General features: G+C 45.0%; 1 protein-coding gene and 1 pseudogene across 1 annotated transcript in view; one reads left to right on the top strand and one right to left on the bottom strand.

Annotated features, from left to right (window-relative positions):
• MAP6 (microtubule associated protein 6) overlaps positions 1-14,184 on the bottom strand; it is an 81,507-nt gene extending 67,323 nt beyond the window's left edge. Inside the window, exons 1-2 of the mRNA XM_065945360.1 lie at positions 13,576-14,184; positions 12,803-13,083 (exon numbers count right to left, since the gene is read on the bottom strand). Coding sequence (XP_065801432.1) covers positions 12,803-13,083; positions 13,576-14,184 — 890 coding nt within the window. The remainder of the gene's footprint in view (positions 1-12,802; positions 13,084-13,575) is intronic.
• On the top strand, positions 1,837-2,695 carry LOC136175234 (large ribosomal subunit protein eL6 pseudogene; annotated as a pseudogene).
• Positions 14,185-14,438: the final 254 nt, after the last annotated feature.

Genomic DNA, 14,438 nt, shown 5'->3' with positions numbered 1-14,438 from the left:
TTGTGTGTAATTTATTTCTATAGCCCCAGGTTCTAGCATAGTGCCTGATACCAGATGTGGTAGATGTTAAATAAATGAATCAATGAAAGTCTTATTGGTAACCTGCTCCGTTTCATTCTCTCAATGATAACTACAAAAGTGCGCAGCACTTACTGATGGGCATACACTCGTATAAACATTATCTCCCTTCACCTTCATTATGACTCTGTGAGGTCACTACTGCATAATTATCTGCATTTTATTGACGGCTTCCCTGGTGACTCAGACTGTAAAGAATCTACGCGCAATGCAGGAGACCTGGGTTCGATCCCTGAGTTTGGAAGATTCCCTGGAGAAGGGAATGGCTACCCACTCCAGTATTCTTGCCTGGAGAATTCTATGGACAGAGAGCCCCGAGGGCTATAGTCCATCGGGTTGCTAATAGTCAAACATGACTGAGGGACTCACACTTTCACTTCACTTTATTGACGAGAAATAGAAAGGGTTTCTCAAGGTCATTGATTTTTAGTTAGAGAGAGATGACACAAATCCTAGTTTTACTGGTCACCAAATCCTTTACAGCAGGGATCTCCAGGCCCTGGGCCACACGGTACCTCCTGTCAGATCAGCGGTGGTGTTAGATTAGAAATAAAGTGCACAATAAATGTAATGAGCTTGAATCATCCCCAAAGCATCCCTGCTCCCTGGTCTGTAGAAAAATTATCTTCCTTGACACTGGTCCCTGGTGCCAAAAAGGTTGGGGATCGATGCTTTACAGGGCTCCAGGACATCACCCAAGACTCATACAATCATCCTTCCATGAATCTTCCAACAGAATTAACTAGCCCTAATTTCAGACCTTGAGAACTCGGATCCTGATTAAACCTCAGCAGGCCCTGCCTGGTACTTTAGATACTTGCATGCATGTTGCCTTCCACATAAGACCGCAAGCTCCTATACGGGGTGGTGGGGGGGTGGGCATCCATTTTCATGTGCTCTGCACCTTGAATCCTCAGAGCCCATAGCCCCAGCCCTTGCATGCTCTTAAGATGTTGCATTGAACTTGGAATAAAAATGATATTAAGCCCACTGTATTATTATAATGATGATATTATGATCAAATAAATCCAACCTAATTCCCTGCTTTTATAGTATAAGCCTCTTTCACCATGAACTAAAAGCCCTGAAGGATAGAAGGATTTAGAAAGAAGATGGAAGGTGGATGGGATGGAAAATTGAGAGCAAAATCCAGCAATGGTTATGTGTGGAGCTTGTCAAGTCAGCTCAGCCGGTGATCTGGCTATATCACTCCCTGGGGTCCCTGAGATTTTAATATTCAACCAGAACTGAGAATCTGCAGGAAAAAGCATCAGGTGTGCAAAGTGAGCAGAGGGAAAAAGTGCTGGCTGCTCCAGATACATCAGAGCCTGGGAAGCCTTGACAGGAGGCTAAGGTGCTAAGACCTTGCCCTGGAAGGGAAGAGGATCCGGGGAGCCCAGGACAAGGAGGAGTGAAACCACTCGTCCTTCTGCCACTGCAGAAGATGGTGAAGGAAGAGAGTATGGGCTTAGGAGAGTGGAAACTGGGGGACAGACGGCTGCCCTCCCAGGAATGGCATGTCGAACTGTAGGAACAAGGCAGAGGGCTGCTTGGGCTGCACAAGAAAGACACAGCTGGAGGCTGGAATGAGGAGAGCCAGGCTCCTGAACCTGCTCAGCCACTGACTGGTGGTCAGTGACCTTAGCCCCCAGACCGCCCTGACTCTACCTTCATCTTTTAAGAGAGAAAGGTTTACCTTAAAAGGTCATGATAAAGTCTAAATTAAAAGGTATGTTAAGTTCTTTCCCATCTTGCAAGATGGCAGGTGAAGAGGCTGAGAAGCCAGATACTAAGGAGAAAAAACCTGAAGCCAAGAAGGCTGATGCTGGCAACATGGCTAAAAAGGTGAAAATGGTGAAGAAAGTTAAGAAGGGGAAGCCCCACTGCAGCCGAAACCCTGTGCTGGTCAGAGGAATTGGCAGATATTCCCGATCAGCCATGTACTCCAGAAAGGCCCTGTACAAGAGAAAGTATTCAGCAACTAAATCCAAGGTCGAAAAGAAAAAGAAAGTTCGGGTTCTTTCTACTGTCACGAAACCAGTTGGTGGCGACAAGAATGGTGGTATCCGAGTGGTCAAACTTTGCAAAATGCCTAGGTATTACCCTACTGAAGATGTGCCTCAGAAACTGTTGAGTCACGGCAACAAACCCTTCATTCAGTAAGCACGTGAGGAAGCTGCGCGCCAGCGTCACTCCTGGGACCGTTCTGATCATCCTCACGGGGCGCCACAGAGGCAAAAGGGTTATTTTCCTGAAGCAGCTGGGCAGTGGCTTGCTACTTGTGACTGGGCCTCTATCCCTCAATCGAATTCCTCTGCATAGAACACACCAGAAATTTGTCATTGCCACCTCCATCAAAATCGATATCAGTGGTGTGAAAATCCCAGAACATCTCACTGACACTTCAAGAAGAAGCTGCGTAAGCCCAGACACCAGGAGGGTGAGATCTTTGACAGAGAGAGAGAAATACGAGATCACAGAGCAGCGCAAGGCTGATCAGAAAGCTGTGGACTCATAAATTCTGCGAAGAATCAAAGCTGTCCCTCAGCTCTAGGGCTTCCTCTGCTCTGTGTTTGCTCTCACAAATGGAATTTATCTTCACAAAGTAGTATTCTGAACTTCTTGCAAAGAACCTAATTAAATAACTTGTCCATTTCAAAAAAATAAAAGGTATGTTAAATCAGTATGGCATTTTGTGCACAGTAAATGAGGTTGAGACTTGGTTATGTCTCAAACAATCTGCTTTTTTGCTTTCTGCCACTGACTGTTTTTCTCCCACTATGGTTTAATGAGGAACAATTCTTAAGGGCCACTCTAAGATATTCTACAACATGGGCCAGCTTTTTGAAGTCACTGCAGGAAATAGACAGTGACCACAGGCAACAACACAGTGAAAGGCACTCAGGGTGGGTTTTGTGGTTTGGGGCTTGGGTTCTATTTTCCCACTGAAAGAATTATATCAGGCTCATTCCTACAAAGCCTCTTCATTCAGTTTGAAAAGAAATACACACCGACAATGGACTGTGATGGGATCAGAAGGACGGACAAGATCACCACTATGCTATACACGTGCGGGTAGCTTTTGCGGACTATAGTGGGCCCATGCTCTCAGTCTCAGATGAGGACAACACAGACATGTATGCTCCTTCCTTGGCTGACTCTTCTTCTGCTCATCCCTGAGATGTCGGGGTGGCTGGGCTCTGGCTGCAGCACGTTCTTCGTCTCACCCCCTTTCTTCCCAGCTTCTCTGACCCCCACATGCTTGATCCTCAATGACAGCTTGATATCCAGATATTTCTTTTCTGTTATGCCTTTTCTCCTGAGCATCAAATTTGTATTTCCATAGACTTAGTTTGTAATTTGTTTCTTATTTTTTATTGAGGTATAACAAAGTTTCTAGCAGCCTGCCAGGCACATGGGAGGCACTTGATTATTATTATTATTTCTAATGGTGAAAACTAGCATTTTTAGTGAACATCAAGAGAATTTTTAGTTTGCTGGTCAAGGTCCATTTTCAGTTTTCTTCATTTGGCAGAGAATTAGAAGCTCACTTGTCTATGTGTCTACAACTGACAATCTGAAAAACCAAAGCTGCATTGATCACAGAGATGGCTCTCTTTTAGTTTTAGAGGACACTGTTGGATTATTTGAGTTATACATCTGGGACACTGAGTGGTTCTTTGTGATTATAGGTTTAGAACTGTCACTGCCTTGGCTGCTTTTTTGAAAGCTCATAGATGCATTAGATGCCTCTTTTTTTTTTTCTAGGAGAGCAACCAACTATTAGTGTGTGTATCTTCTCTCCTCTCTCCTCTGGTCTTTGTGGGTTAGTCTTGGTAACATTATATCTAACTGTGCAAGGTCAATCAATGATCCAGAAAAATGCTTTGCACACAGTAATTCCTCAGTATTTTCCAGGGTGGCATAAGGTTTTGCTGAGACAGGTACCCAATGTGGTTTCCATGATTAATTTCTCTCCTACTTTTCTTCCCTCCCTTCTGATCAATCGTTTGTCTTTTTCATGGTTATTCCTCCTGCTGTCAGTACCCTCAATGCAAGTATCCCTCAGGGCTCCATTCTCTGCTGGCTAATTCTACTTCCTCTCTAGGGTTGATTTCACCTCCTCCCATGTCTTTAAATCATTTCCACAGGATGTTTCAAATCACAGCCCTGAACTCTCCCTACACTTCAGATCCATTTATTCAGCTGCCCCTTGAAACTTCTTGTCAGATATGTCATAGACAATTCAAATTCTAAAAATAAACTCAACTTCCACTCCTGACTTTTTCTTCTCTACATTCATCATAGAAGTCTGAATAAAAGTCTGTTCCAATGACTAGGACTGTTACCAGTTATGCAAGCCAGAAAAATTTATTTTGAATTTATCCTCTTCCTTGCATCTCAGTTGATCATTGAGACCTGTTTTTCAGTAACTATATGTACTATGCTTTAAATTTCAAATCCCAAAGCCATAGTCCAGGCTTTATCATTCTCTCTGGATTACTCCAATAGCCTCTTACTGGCCACCCTTTCTCTCACCTCCCTAGGTCACCAGCCAGTGGGACATTTATAAACTTTAAATCATATTCAACTATCATGTAGTTCCTGAGCCTAGATTCTTTCAGTGACTCATTTATTTAAAAAAGAAAATCCAAACTCCTTAGCCAGGGATATAAAACTGTTCCTAGTATGACCTCTCACAGCATAAAAAGTAAAGGAATAGTAAAAATAGGAGGAAAGCTTACTAAAAAGGGAGATGATTAACAAAACCAAAATGTGACTCTAAAAAAAACTAAACAAACTTTAATAAAACAACTATGAAAAAAGAGAGAAGGTACCAATTAAGTGTGAAAGAGGATTTAACTGCAGATAAGTAGAATTGAATATAAAATCCACAAGATAATGCTATGAGGACTCATGTCAATAAATTTAAAAATTATAAAAAAGTGATCACATTACCTTGAAAAATATAAATTACTAAAATTGGCTCAAGAAGAAATACAAAAGCTGAATAAATGAGTCACTATTAAAGACATCAAATTGATAGTAAAAAAATAGTCTATTCACGAAAAAAGAGATGAGTACAGAGAACTTTACAGAAATTCTTATCAGCTATTTAAGAGGAACACTTGTTGTAAGTGTTGTTCCAATAACTGAAAAGGAGAAAAATCTGCCTATTTAATCATGTAGATATAACAACGACCCCAATATTGCACCAGAATGATATAAAAAAGGAAAAAGTTTTAGACTAATTTTACCTATGAATATATGTGCCGCGAAGAGCTGACTCATTTGAAAAGACCCGGATGCTGGGAAAGATTGAGGGCAGGAGGAGAAGGGGACGACAGAGGGTGAGATGGTTGGATGGCATCACTGACTCGATGGACATGGATTTGGGTGAACTCTGGGGGCTGGTGATGGACAGGAGTCCTGGCGTGCTGCGGTTCATGGGGTCGCAAAGAGTCGGACACGACTGAGTGACTGAACTGAACTGAGCTGAACTGATATATGCTGCTGCTGCTGCTGCTGCTTCTAAGTCGCTTCAGTCGTGTCCAACTCTGTGTGACCCCATAGACCACAGCCCACCAGGATCACCCGTCCCTGAGATTCTCCAGGCAAGAACACTGGAGTGGGTTGCCATTTCCTTCTCCAATGCACGAAAGTGAAAAGTGAAAGGGAAGTCGCTCAGTCATGTCCGACTCTTAGCGACCCCATGGACTGCAGCCTACCAGGCTCGTCTGTCCATGGGATTTTCCAAGCAAGAGTAGTGGAGTGGGGTGCCATCGCCTTCTCCGGAATATATGTGCAAACATTTCAAATAAAAAGTAGCTAAAGATTTCAGGATCATAAAATACATTTTTACCTAAGTAAGATTTATCCTAGGAATGAAAAGATGGCACAACATCAGAAAAATCTATAAACAGACTAAAAATGAAAACCATATGACTTTCTCGGTTGATGGCCCCAAAAACCATTTAATAAGATTCAATATAAATCCATAGTTTTAGAAATCCCTAGAAATTAGTATAAAGACAAATTTCTTAACCTGATATGATGCTGTCTCCTAATGACACAGAGTAAACCTCATACTTAAGGAAAAAACTTCAGGAGCATTCCCACTTGTCTCAAGACAAACATGCCCGTTATCACCTACCATCAAAATTATACTGGATATCCCCACCAATGTAGCAATATACATACACACAAAAATACACAAATTTCAGAATGAAGATAATAAATTGGCATTTACTAAAAGCATACATTATCTCCACAGATGGCCCAAGAGAATCTAAAAACAAAATTAGAGAGTGGTAAAAAGTTGCTGAATATAATATGAACATATAAAAATTAATACATATGAGTAACAACAAATTAGAAAATATAATAAGATATATGTTGAAAGCAGGAAAGCTAACTTAAACAGCTCAGAAAAAAATGATAGTATGGTATTAGCTCAGATGAATGGACTAGAACAGAGATCTCAGAAATACTCAAGCATATGCAACCTTATGTGATAAAGAGATATCAGTGGGGATATTAATGCAGAAACGAACTTTTAAAAAATGTATTGGAATAAATGGCTTTCCATATGAGAAAAGGAAAATTAGATCCCTACTTCATTCCATACATAAAGTTAAATCCAATTATGTTATTAGAGGCTTAAATATAGAAAAATAAAACTTAAAAACTATTTTGTATGTGTGTATGTTGTTTAGTGGCTAAGTTGTGTTTGACTTTTTTGCGACCCCAGGGACTGTAGCCTGCCAGGCTCCTCTGTCCATGGGATTTCCCCCGCAAGAATACTGCAGTGGGTTGCCATTTCCTTCTCTAGGGGATCTTTCCGATCCAGGGATCAAATCTGAGTCTGCTTGGCAGGCGGATTCTTTACTACTAAGCCACCAGGGAAGCTGTATGTGTGTACATGTGTGACTTTTGCAGAGAAAATTACAAAATGTAAGTGAAGGACATGAAGACAAATAAATGGCAAACAATACCATATTTGTGTATGGGAAAACACACTACCTTACAGATAGCAAATCTCCCCAAGCAGTGTTTTCCCAAGTAAAGCCTGAAGTTCACTTGCATCAAAATTAGCTAGAGTGCAGGCCTTGCCTGGTGATCCAATGGTTAAGAATCCACCTTGTAAAGCAGGAGTTGTGGGTTCGATTCCTGGGCAGAGAATTAAAATCCTACTTGCCTGTGCACTGCAATGAAGATCCTGCATGCCACAGCTAAGACCCCACACAGCCAAATAAGTAAATATATAAAAAATGACCTAGAGTGCTTGTTAAAATATAGATTCTTAGGCTCCATTTTAAACCTGCTGAATCAGCGTGTCTGAGGATGAGGCCAGGAATCTACATTTTAGGAAGCTCTCCAGATGATTCTCTTGTGAACTAAATTTTGAGAAACTCTGCCTTAAGGGAAGAGGGTGTAACCTGAATTGCACATGAGAATTATCTGGGGGCAGTTTTAAAAGACTCACATGCACAGGTCATACCCCAGACCCATTAAATCAGAATATCTGGCAAGGTAGTTATGTAACAGTTTTTTTTTTTTTTGGCTGTGCTGTAGGGCATGAAGGACCTTAGTTGCCAACCAGGGATCGAACTCTCACCCGGCCTCCCCTACAGTGGAAGCACGGAGTCTTAACCACTGGACTGCCAGGGAAGCCCTTGCAACAGCATTTTTATTTATTTTTAATTTATTTATTTTTTGCAACAGCATTTTTAAAGTTCACCAGTGATTCCATTGTACAGCTCAGGTCGAGGACCACCACTGCCCTGGTTAAAGTGCACCTAGAATCAGGTCTGTAAGGTTTGCTGCCCTTCCCCATTTGAACATTTCTTCTAGTGCTAACCGAGTAGGAATCCCACTTTATTTTGATTAAGGAAAACACAATTTCTTTACATAAGGGTTATCACCTTTTGGTGTCCTGAGATTCCTGTCTGATACATAGCAGGGGCTTAGTGGTCATTTTCCAAAATTAATTCAGTTAAATGAAACAGTGAAATGAATCAATCTGTAAGTGAATAAATTCTTCACCAAACTCTAAAAAGTTCACTAGATTCAACAAAACAATATGGTCGTTAGGCACAATGTTAAGCTGTGTTCATACAGAGATGAACAAAATGCAGCCCTTCTCTTTAAGTGTTCCTATCTGGTAGGGGAGGCAGATAGAGACAAGAGCATCCTCCAATCAAGCAGACAATGAGAAGTGCACAGAATACGAAAAGGAAATGAGAGAAAAATTAGTCCCTCGTGGCAGGACCCGGAAGGCACTGTTGAAAGCTAGTATCTGAGCTTGGCCTTGAAGAGTTGCTGGGATTGAGAGAAACAGGCAGTTGCCTGTAGGTATAGGGCAGTCCTGTATTGTTGCTGCTTAGTCGCTTAGTTGTGTCCAACTCTCTTACAACCCCATGGACTGTAGCCCACCAGGCTCCTCTGTCTCTGGGATTTCCCAGGCAAGAATACTGGAGTGGGTTGCTGTGTTCTTCTGCAGGGGATCTTCCCGACCCAGGGATCGAACCTGCATCTCCTGAATTGAAGGCAGATTCTTTACCACTGAGCCACTTGGGAAGCCCAGGGCAGTTCTGAATAGCATAGCCATATCAGATGGACCTTTCTGTAAGCTTTATGGAAAACTGTAGGGATAGTAAAGACTCCTTTTCTTTCTGATTTCCGTGTTACCCCTCTCATTTTTCAAGTACTATTTTGCCTCTGGTTTATTAATTCTACCTCCTGGTGCCCCAGCTGATTTCTTCCAGGAAAAGTTGCTTATTAACATTTCTATGGGGAGCACCTCCTACTCAATCTATCACTCTTAACTAAGGGCTGGGACAATGGGGTTGGCTGAGAGAGGAATTTTAATCCCCTCCCGTGACTTATCTATTTTCTGATTGAGAATTCTAGGTCTAAAGTCACAGATAGCTGCCCAGTGAAATCATCCTTAACATTAAAATGATAATAAAGACATGTTTCTCAATTTTTATAATATCATTTATGTAATATGATAGTGAAAATCAATTTCATGATTACAAATAATTCTAAAGATACCACAGATACCACTTGAATGCAAAAATACCTGGCGAGTCTGGATAAGCTAAGAATTAGAACAGTTGAACAGGGACACTTTCTCAAAACCATAGCATCAAAGGATATTTGATGTTAACTAAGGCTTCTCTGGTGGCTCAGATGGTAAAGCACCTGCCTACAATGCAGATAGACCCGGGTTTGATCCCTGGGTCGGGAAGATCCTCTGGAGATGGAAGTGGCAACCCACTCCAGTACTCCTGCCTGGAAAATCCCATGGACGGAGGAGCCTGGTAGGCTACAGTCTATGGCGTCGCAAAGAGTCGGACATAACTGAGCGGCTTCACCTTTTTTCTTTCTTTCACTCACTGATTGTATATTGCAGGGGAAAACCAAATAGCACGTGCTGATATATGACTCTGGATGAATATATATTTCATATTACACACCAATATATTAAGCTGATGGATTGTGTATCCTTTCTCTAGTTAAGCAAACTACTCACATTGATGTTATATGACTGATGTCATTTGTAAAGTCCATAAGATGAACCGGTCACTGTGGTATAAACTACCATTATTTATGTAGAGTGATAGAAGAAAAAGGATTTGTCAATCAAGTTATTGGTAAAATGGAGCCCAGTTTGGCTTCTAAGGTGATGTAAGACACACAGCATACTTAAATTCAAGAGATACTCAAAATCCTGGCAAGGAAAAGGATGTGAGAGAATAAGGAGGAAAAAAATCAAGTTTACAGATAAACCTATAATTTCCAGGCATTTTTTTCTTTATTGCATATTTAATTAATTACCTTATTTCTTCATATCTACTTTTACTCAAAGTGCATTTCCCTATTATTAGTTAATTTTTCTTCTGGAGCAAAAATAATATTAAATTTCACATCAAATTTGTCATGCACTTAAATTGTCCATTAGAGAAATTGATGTCTCTTAGCAACACTTATTCTCTTAATGCTTCCAAACCCTTCTGATTACACAGCAAAATGGAACTACTGACCCCAAAGTCATATGCATAATTAAATTTTACAGAAGACTCAAATTAGAAAAAAAAAAATTGAGGTACGCAGAGATTTTTCTGGACAGGTTGATGAAATTCTGATAGCTATGAAAAACCATTCTTAACAGCTGCAAGACAATTGTTCCCCTACTCAATCCAATCACTTGCAGGATGTGTGTAATTCTAGCTAGCAGTATGACATGCTTACTGCACAGTTAAGGTTTTGTTTAGGAGGAAGAGGCTATACAGAACAAAGGTACATCCCAAAATATTTGGAGTGAATTGTCTGAAGGGTGATTTTTTTAAAAAATTTATCTTTAATTGGAGGATAATTGCTTTACAATATTGATTTGGCTTCTTCTGTATAACAACGTGAATCAGCTATAAGTATACATATATCCCTTTCCTCTTGAGCCTCCCCCCACCACCCTATGAAGGGTGGTTTATACCTTGACTGTCTAGCCAATCGCTGATGGACAATGCAAGTCCTACCAACCTGGAAACATAAACTGAGAAGGATCATCAAATGAAATTTGAGGGTCTAGATCTCTCTTGATTGGTATTGACTGTACTGAGGTGCTCATGCTCATTGCTCAGTCATGTCCCACTCTTTGCGATCCCATGGATTGTAGCCTGCCAGGCTCCTCCGTCCATGGAACTTTCCAGGCAAGAATACTGGAGTGGGTTTCTGTTTCCTACTCCAGTATTGAGGTGAGCAGAGGTTGATTCTGTCTGGTAGGTGGTAAGTTTCCACCTGCCTCAGGGTGGTAGTTTGGGAGTAAGATGATGAAGAGGTCAGTCCAGAAAACTGATGTTAGGCCAGCCTTAGGGTTCTTAGGGAACAAAGTAGAGCCTTATAAACAAGAAAGCTGTGGCAGAGTCACAAAACTGTATCTTGACTTTGCTTTTGTATTCCCCTTGCTTATTCATTTCCATTCTTTTCTTTTGGATCCTCCTTGGTAACAGCATAAAGATTTTGTGATCTTTCCACTTTCTCATAGCTAGAGCCAAGGGAAAAGCTCTGTGTCCTTGCCTGACCCAGAGCTTTAAAAGGAAGCGGTGTACTCTTGGGTGACCAGTATGATCATGATACTGGTAAACGAAGAGAGAAATGCCAGGTGAGAGGTAAAAGAATTCAAGAGGAAGGAATAGGGGCCAATTGATAAGCTGCCCTTTTAACTGTGAAATGCTTTCCAGAGGCAAAACCTGGGCGGGGTCTTAACAAAAGACCTTGTCTATGAATGCTGTTCTTTCCTCAGCATAAGAGGGAGTGTCTGTCATATTTACTGGAGAGGGACATCAGTGTGATGAGGCTACATATAAGGTCTTGGCAAAAGACACTAACTCTGCAGTCCTCCTATCCACACCCTTCTGCAGGAAGGAGGCTGCTGGCTGTGGCATTCATGAAGGACCCCATAAGTCACATTTGCACACTTCTAGCTCAATCACTCATCATGAACATCTACTTCTCTGGCGACCCCAAGCCCAATGCCATGTATTCAAAGTCAACAGTAATCTGTTAGCTAATTGTTTTGGTTTGAAGCATAAGGGCAGGACTGAAAGCTAAGCATTCAAAAATATATGTTAAATGGAGAAAGGGTGAGAAAGCAGACTAGAAGAGCTGAGGCTGCAGCAGAGGGAGAATTCTAGAAAGAAAGAGAGTGAATGAATATGCTCAGGTTTGAAGGCATTCATTTAAAGGGAATTTAAATATGCCGAAGAGGGGGGTTCTTGATGGTAACAGGATGACAACCACATCTGGCGAACAAGAAAGGAATAAGTGAGAAGGCTGGGAATGTCTTGGACATGGAAATCAAAATAATGAGAAGGTCAGAAAGGAACCAAGATGTACTAATTACCTACCATGTGCCAGGCATAATTCTTCTGAATCATCTCATTTAATCTTCAAAATGTCTAGCAGAGTGTTCAGCATATAATAGGTGCTCAAAAATAAGTTGAGTATTTAATATTAAATCAGTATATGAGCAGACAATCTAAGAAAAGAATCTGTTATCCATCACATTTTACAGATAGGAACCGGAGGCCAAGAAAGGTTAAGAAACTGGCCCAATGTGTCACAAATAGAAGCATAAGCACTCTGCTTTCAAAACCTAGGTGACTGAAGGAGGAGGGTGCTCTATAAGCGTCTGGCAGGGAATCTTGAAAAGGGTGTGGTGCTTGGGTGTCTGCCAAGGACTGAGATGGAGGAGGGAAGAAGGAAGGGCTGGGTGAAGCAGGCTAGGGAGGTGGAGAAGGGGTAGAGATCACTCTGTTTTGGGGGAGGATCTGCCCTGCAGCAAGGCACCAAGACTCTGGCGCCAGCTGAGCCGGCAAAGGGCAGCACCCAGGCTAATGAAGCCGGTGGCTTGGGTGGGGCAGAATGGACCCAAAGCCTGTGAAGAGACTGCAACGGTCTCCGTTGGGCAAGCAGGGACTTGGGGTGGGGCGGGGATGGGGAAAAGATGGCTGAAGTGGTTAGTGAAAGACTTCAGCAAGATGGGATGGATAACAGCTTTCACAAGAGTCAAAGAGCAGTCGGCCAGGAGTGGGGGGAAGGAGGGGGTGTGTTCTGGAATGGGAAGGGGAGGCTGCCAGGGATGCCTGCGATGCGGAGAATCTATGGGAGAGGGTAAGGATGACCAGCCCCGAGGCCTGAACTGTGGACCGCGTCTCACCTGTAGGAGCTGCTCACTGCACTCGCCACCTCCTCGCGGATTTGCCTGTTGAGCGCGTCGGCCGCCGCACGCCCTCTACCCGCCTCGGGGCCAGTGGCCTGGACCTGGTCCTGAGCCGCGGGCAGCGGCGTCTGCTCCTGCCCCAGCGCCTCGGCGCGCCGCACCATCCAGGCCGGCCCGGGCTTCTTGCGAGTGTCGCGCTCATCTGCACCGGACGCTTTTCCAGCCGCAAGGACACCTGCTCCGCCAGGGGCCGCCTCCTGCTCCGGGGCCTCGGCAGCCTGCACTAGCCAGCGCTCCTGGCTCTGCGACACCTCGGCGCGCCGCACCATCCAGGCGGGCCCGGGTTTCTTGCGAGTGTCGCGCTCATCTGCACCGGACGCTTTTCCAGCCGCAAGGACACCTGTTCCACTAGGGGCCGCCTCCTGATCCGGGGCTTCAGCGGCCTGCCCCAGCCAGTGCTCCTGGCTCTGAGGCACCTCGGCGCGCCGCACCATCCAGGCGGGCCCGGGTTTCTTGCGAGTGTCGCGCTCATCTGCACCGGACGCTTTTCCAGCCGCAAGGACACCTGCTCCGCTAGGGGCCGCCTCCTGCTCCGGGGCCTCGGCGGCCTGCACCAGCCAGCGCTCCTGGCTCTGCGACACCTCGGCGCGCCGCACCATCCAGGCGGGCCCAGGTTTCTTGCGAGTGTCGCGCTCATCTGCACCGGACGCTTTTCCAGCCGCAAGGACACCTGCTCCGCCAGGGGCCGTCTCCTGCTCCGAGGCCTCGGCGGCCTGCACAGGCCAGCGCTCCTGGCTCTGCGGTCGGCGCTGGGGGGCACGGAGCGCAGGCACTGCCGCCTGGGAAGAAGTGGCTATCTGCACGGGCTTGGGAATCCACGGGTGGTCCCCGCGGCGCGGCAGCGGCCAGGCGCGGAAGTCCTTCTGGTACTGGGTCTCGCGCTCAAAGGGCGCGTCCGAAGGCTGGTATTCGCTGCGCGGCCGGCAGCTCGGCTCAGGCCGCTGCACCTTCCAGGCGCGGTAGTCCTGCCGCATCACCGAGTCCGCGGGACCCGCGCTGGAGGTGGAGCCGGCAGAGGTTGGGCCCGGTCCGCTCCGGCCAGAGGAGGCCCCAGCCTCTCGTTCTCCGCTAGGCCCCGGCGCCAACCCTGTTGCCCGGGCAACCGCATCCCCGTCGCCCTGGGCCGGCTGTGTTTCTATGGCGACCGTGCGCGCCGAGGGGGGCGCGGGCGCCGGCTGCTGGTGCGACGGCGGGGCACCAGGGTGCTCGGTGGCCTCCGAGTACTTAGTGAAAACCAGCGGCACGGCGATATCCGCCTTGTCCAGCTGGTTCCAGAAGCGGGCGATGCAGCAGGCTCGCGTGATGCACGGCCACGCCATGGTGCTCGCTGCAGAGCTCGCCCTCCTTCTTGCTGGATTCTAAAGCAAGTCCCTAATCTTCCTCAGTCCCCTCGACCGGCCAGTCTGGTTCCCACCTTGTTTTCCTTGGTGGCCTGAGCTACCGCGCCCTCCTGTCTCAGAGAGCACCCGGGAAGGTCGGGCTGGCAGAGCTATCACTGAGATAAAAGTCGGTAAAGTCCTTTGATACCTTGCTATAAACGCCTCCTGGAGCCGCAGCACAGGTCTCGGGAACG

The sequence above is a fragment of the Muntiacus reevesi genome, chromosome 9 (assembly GCF_963930625.1).
Source record: "Muntiacus reevesi chromosome 9, mMunRee1.1, whole genome shotgun sequence".
In the NCBI taxonomy this organism is placed as follows: domain Eukaryota; kingdom Metazoa; phylum Chordata; class Mammalia; order Artiodactyla; family Cervidae; genus Muntiacus; species Muntiacus reevesi.
The sequence above is the reverse complement of the archived record's forward strand: the minus strand, read 5'-3'. Positions and strand labels throughout refer to the sequence as shown.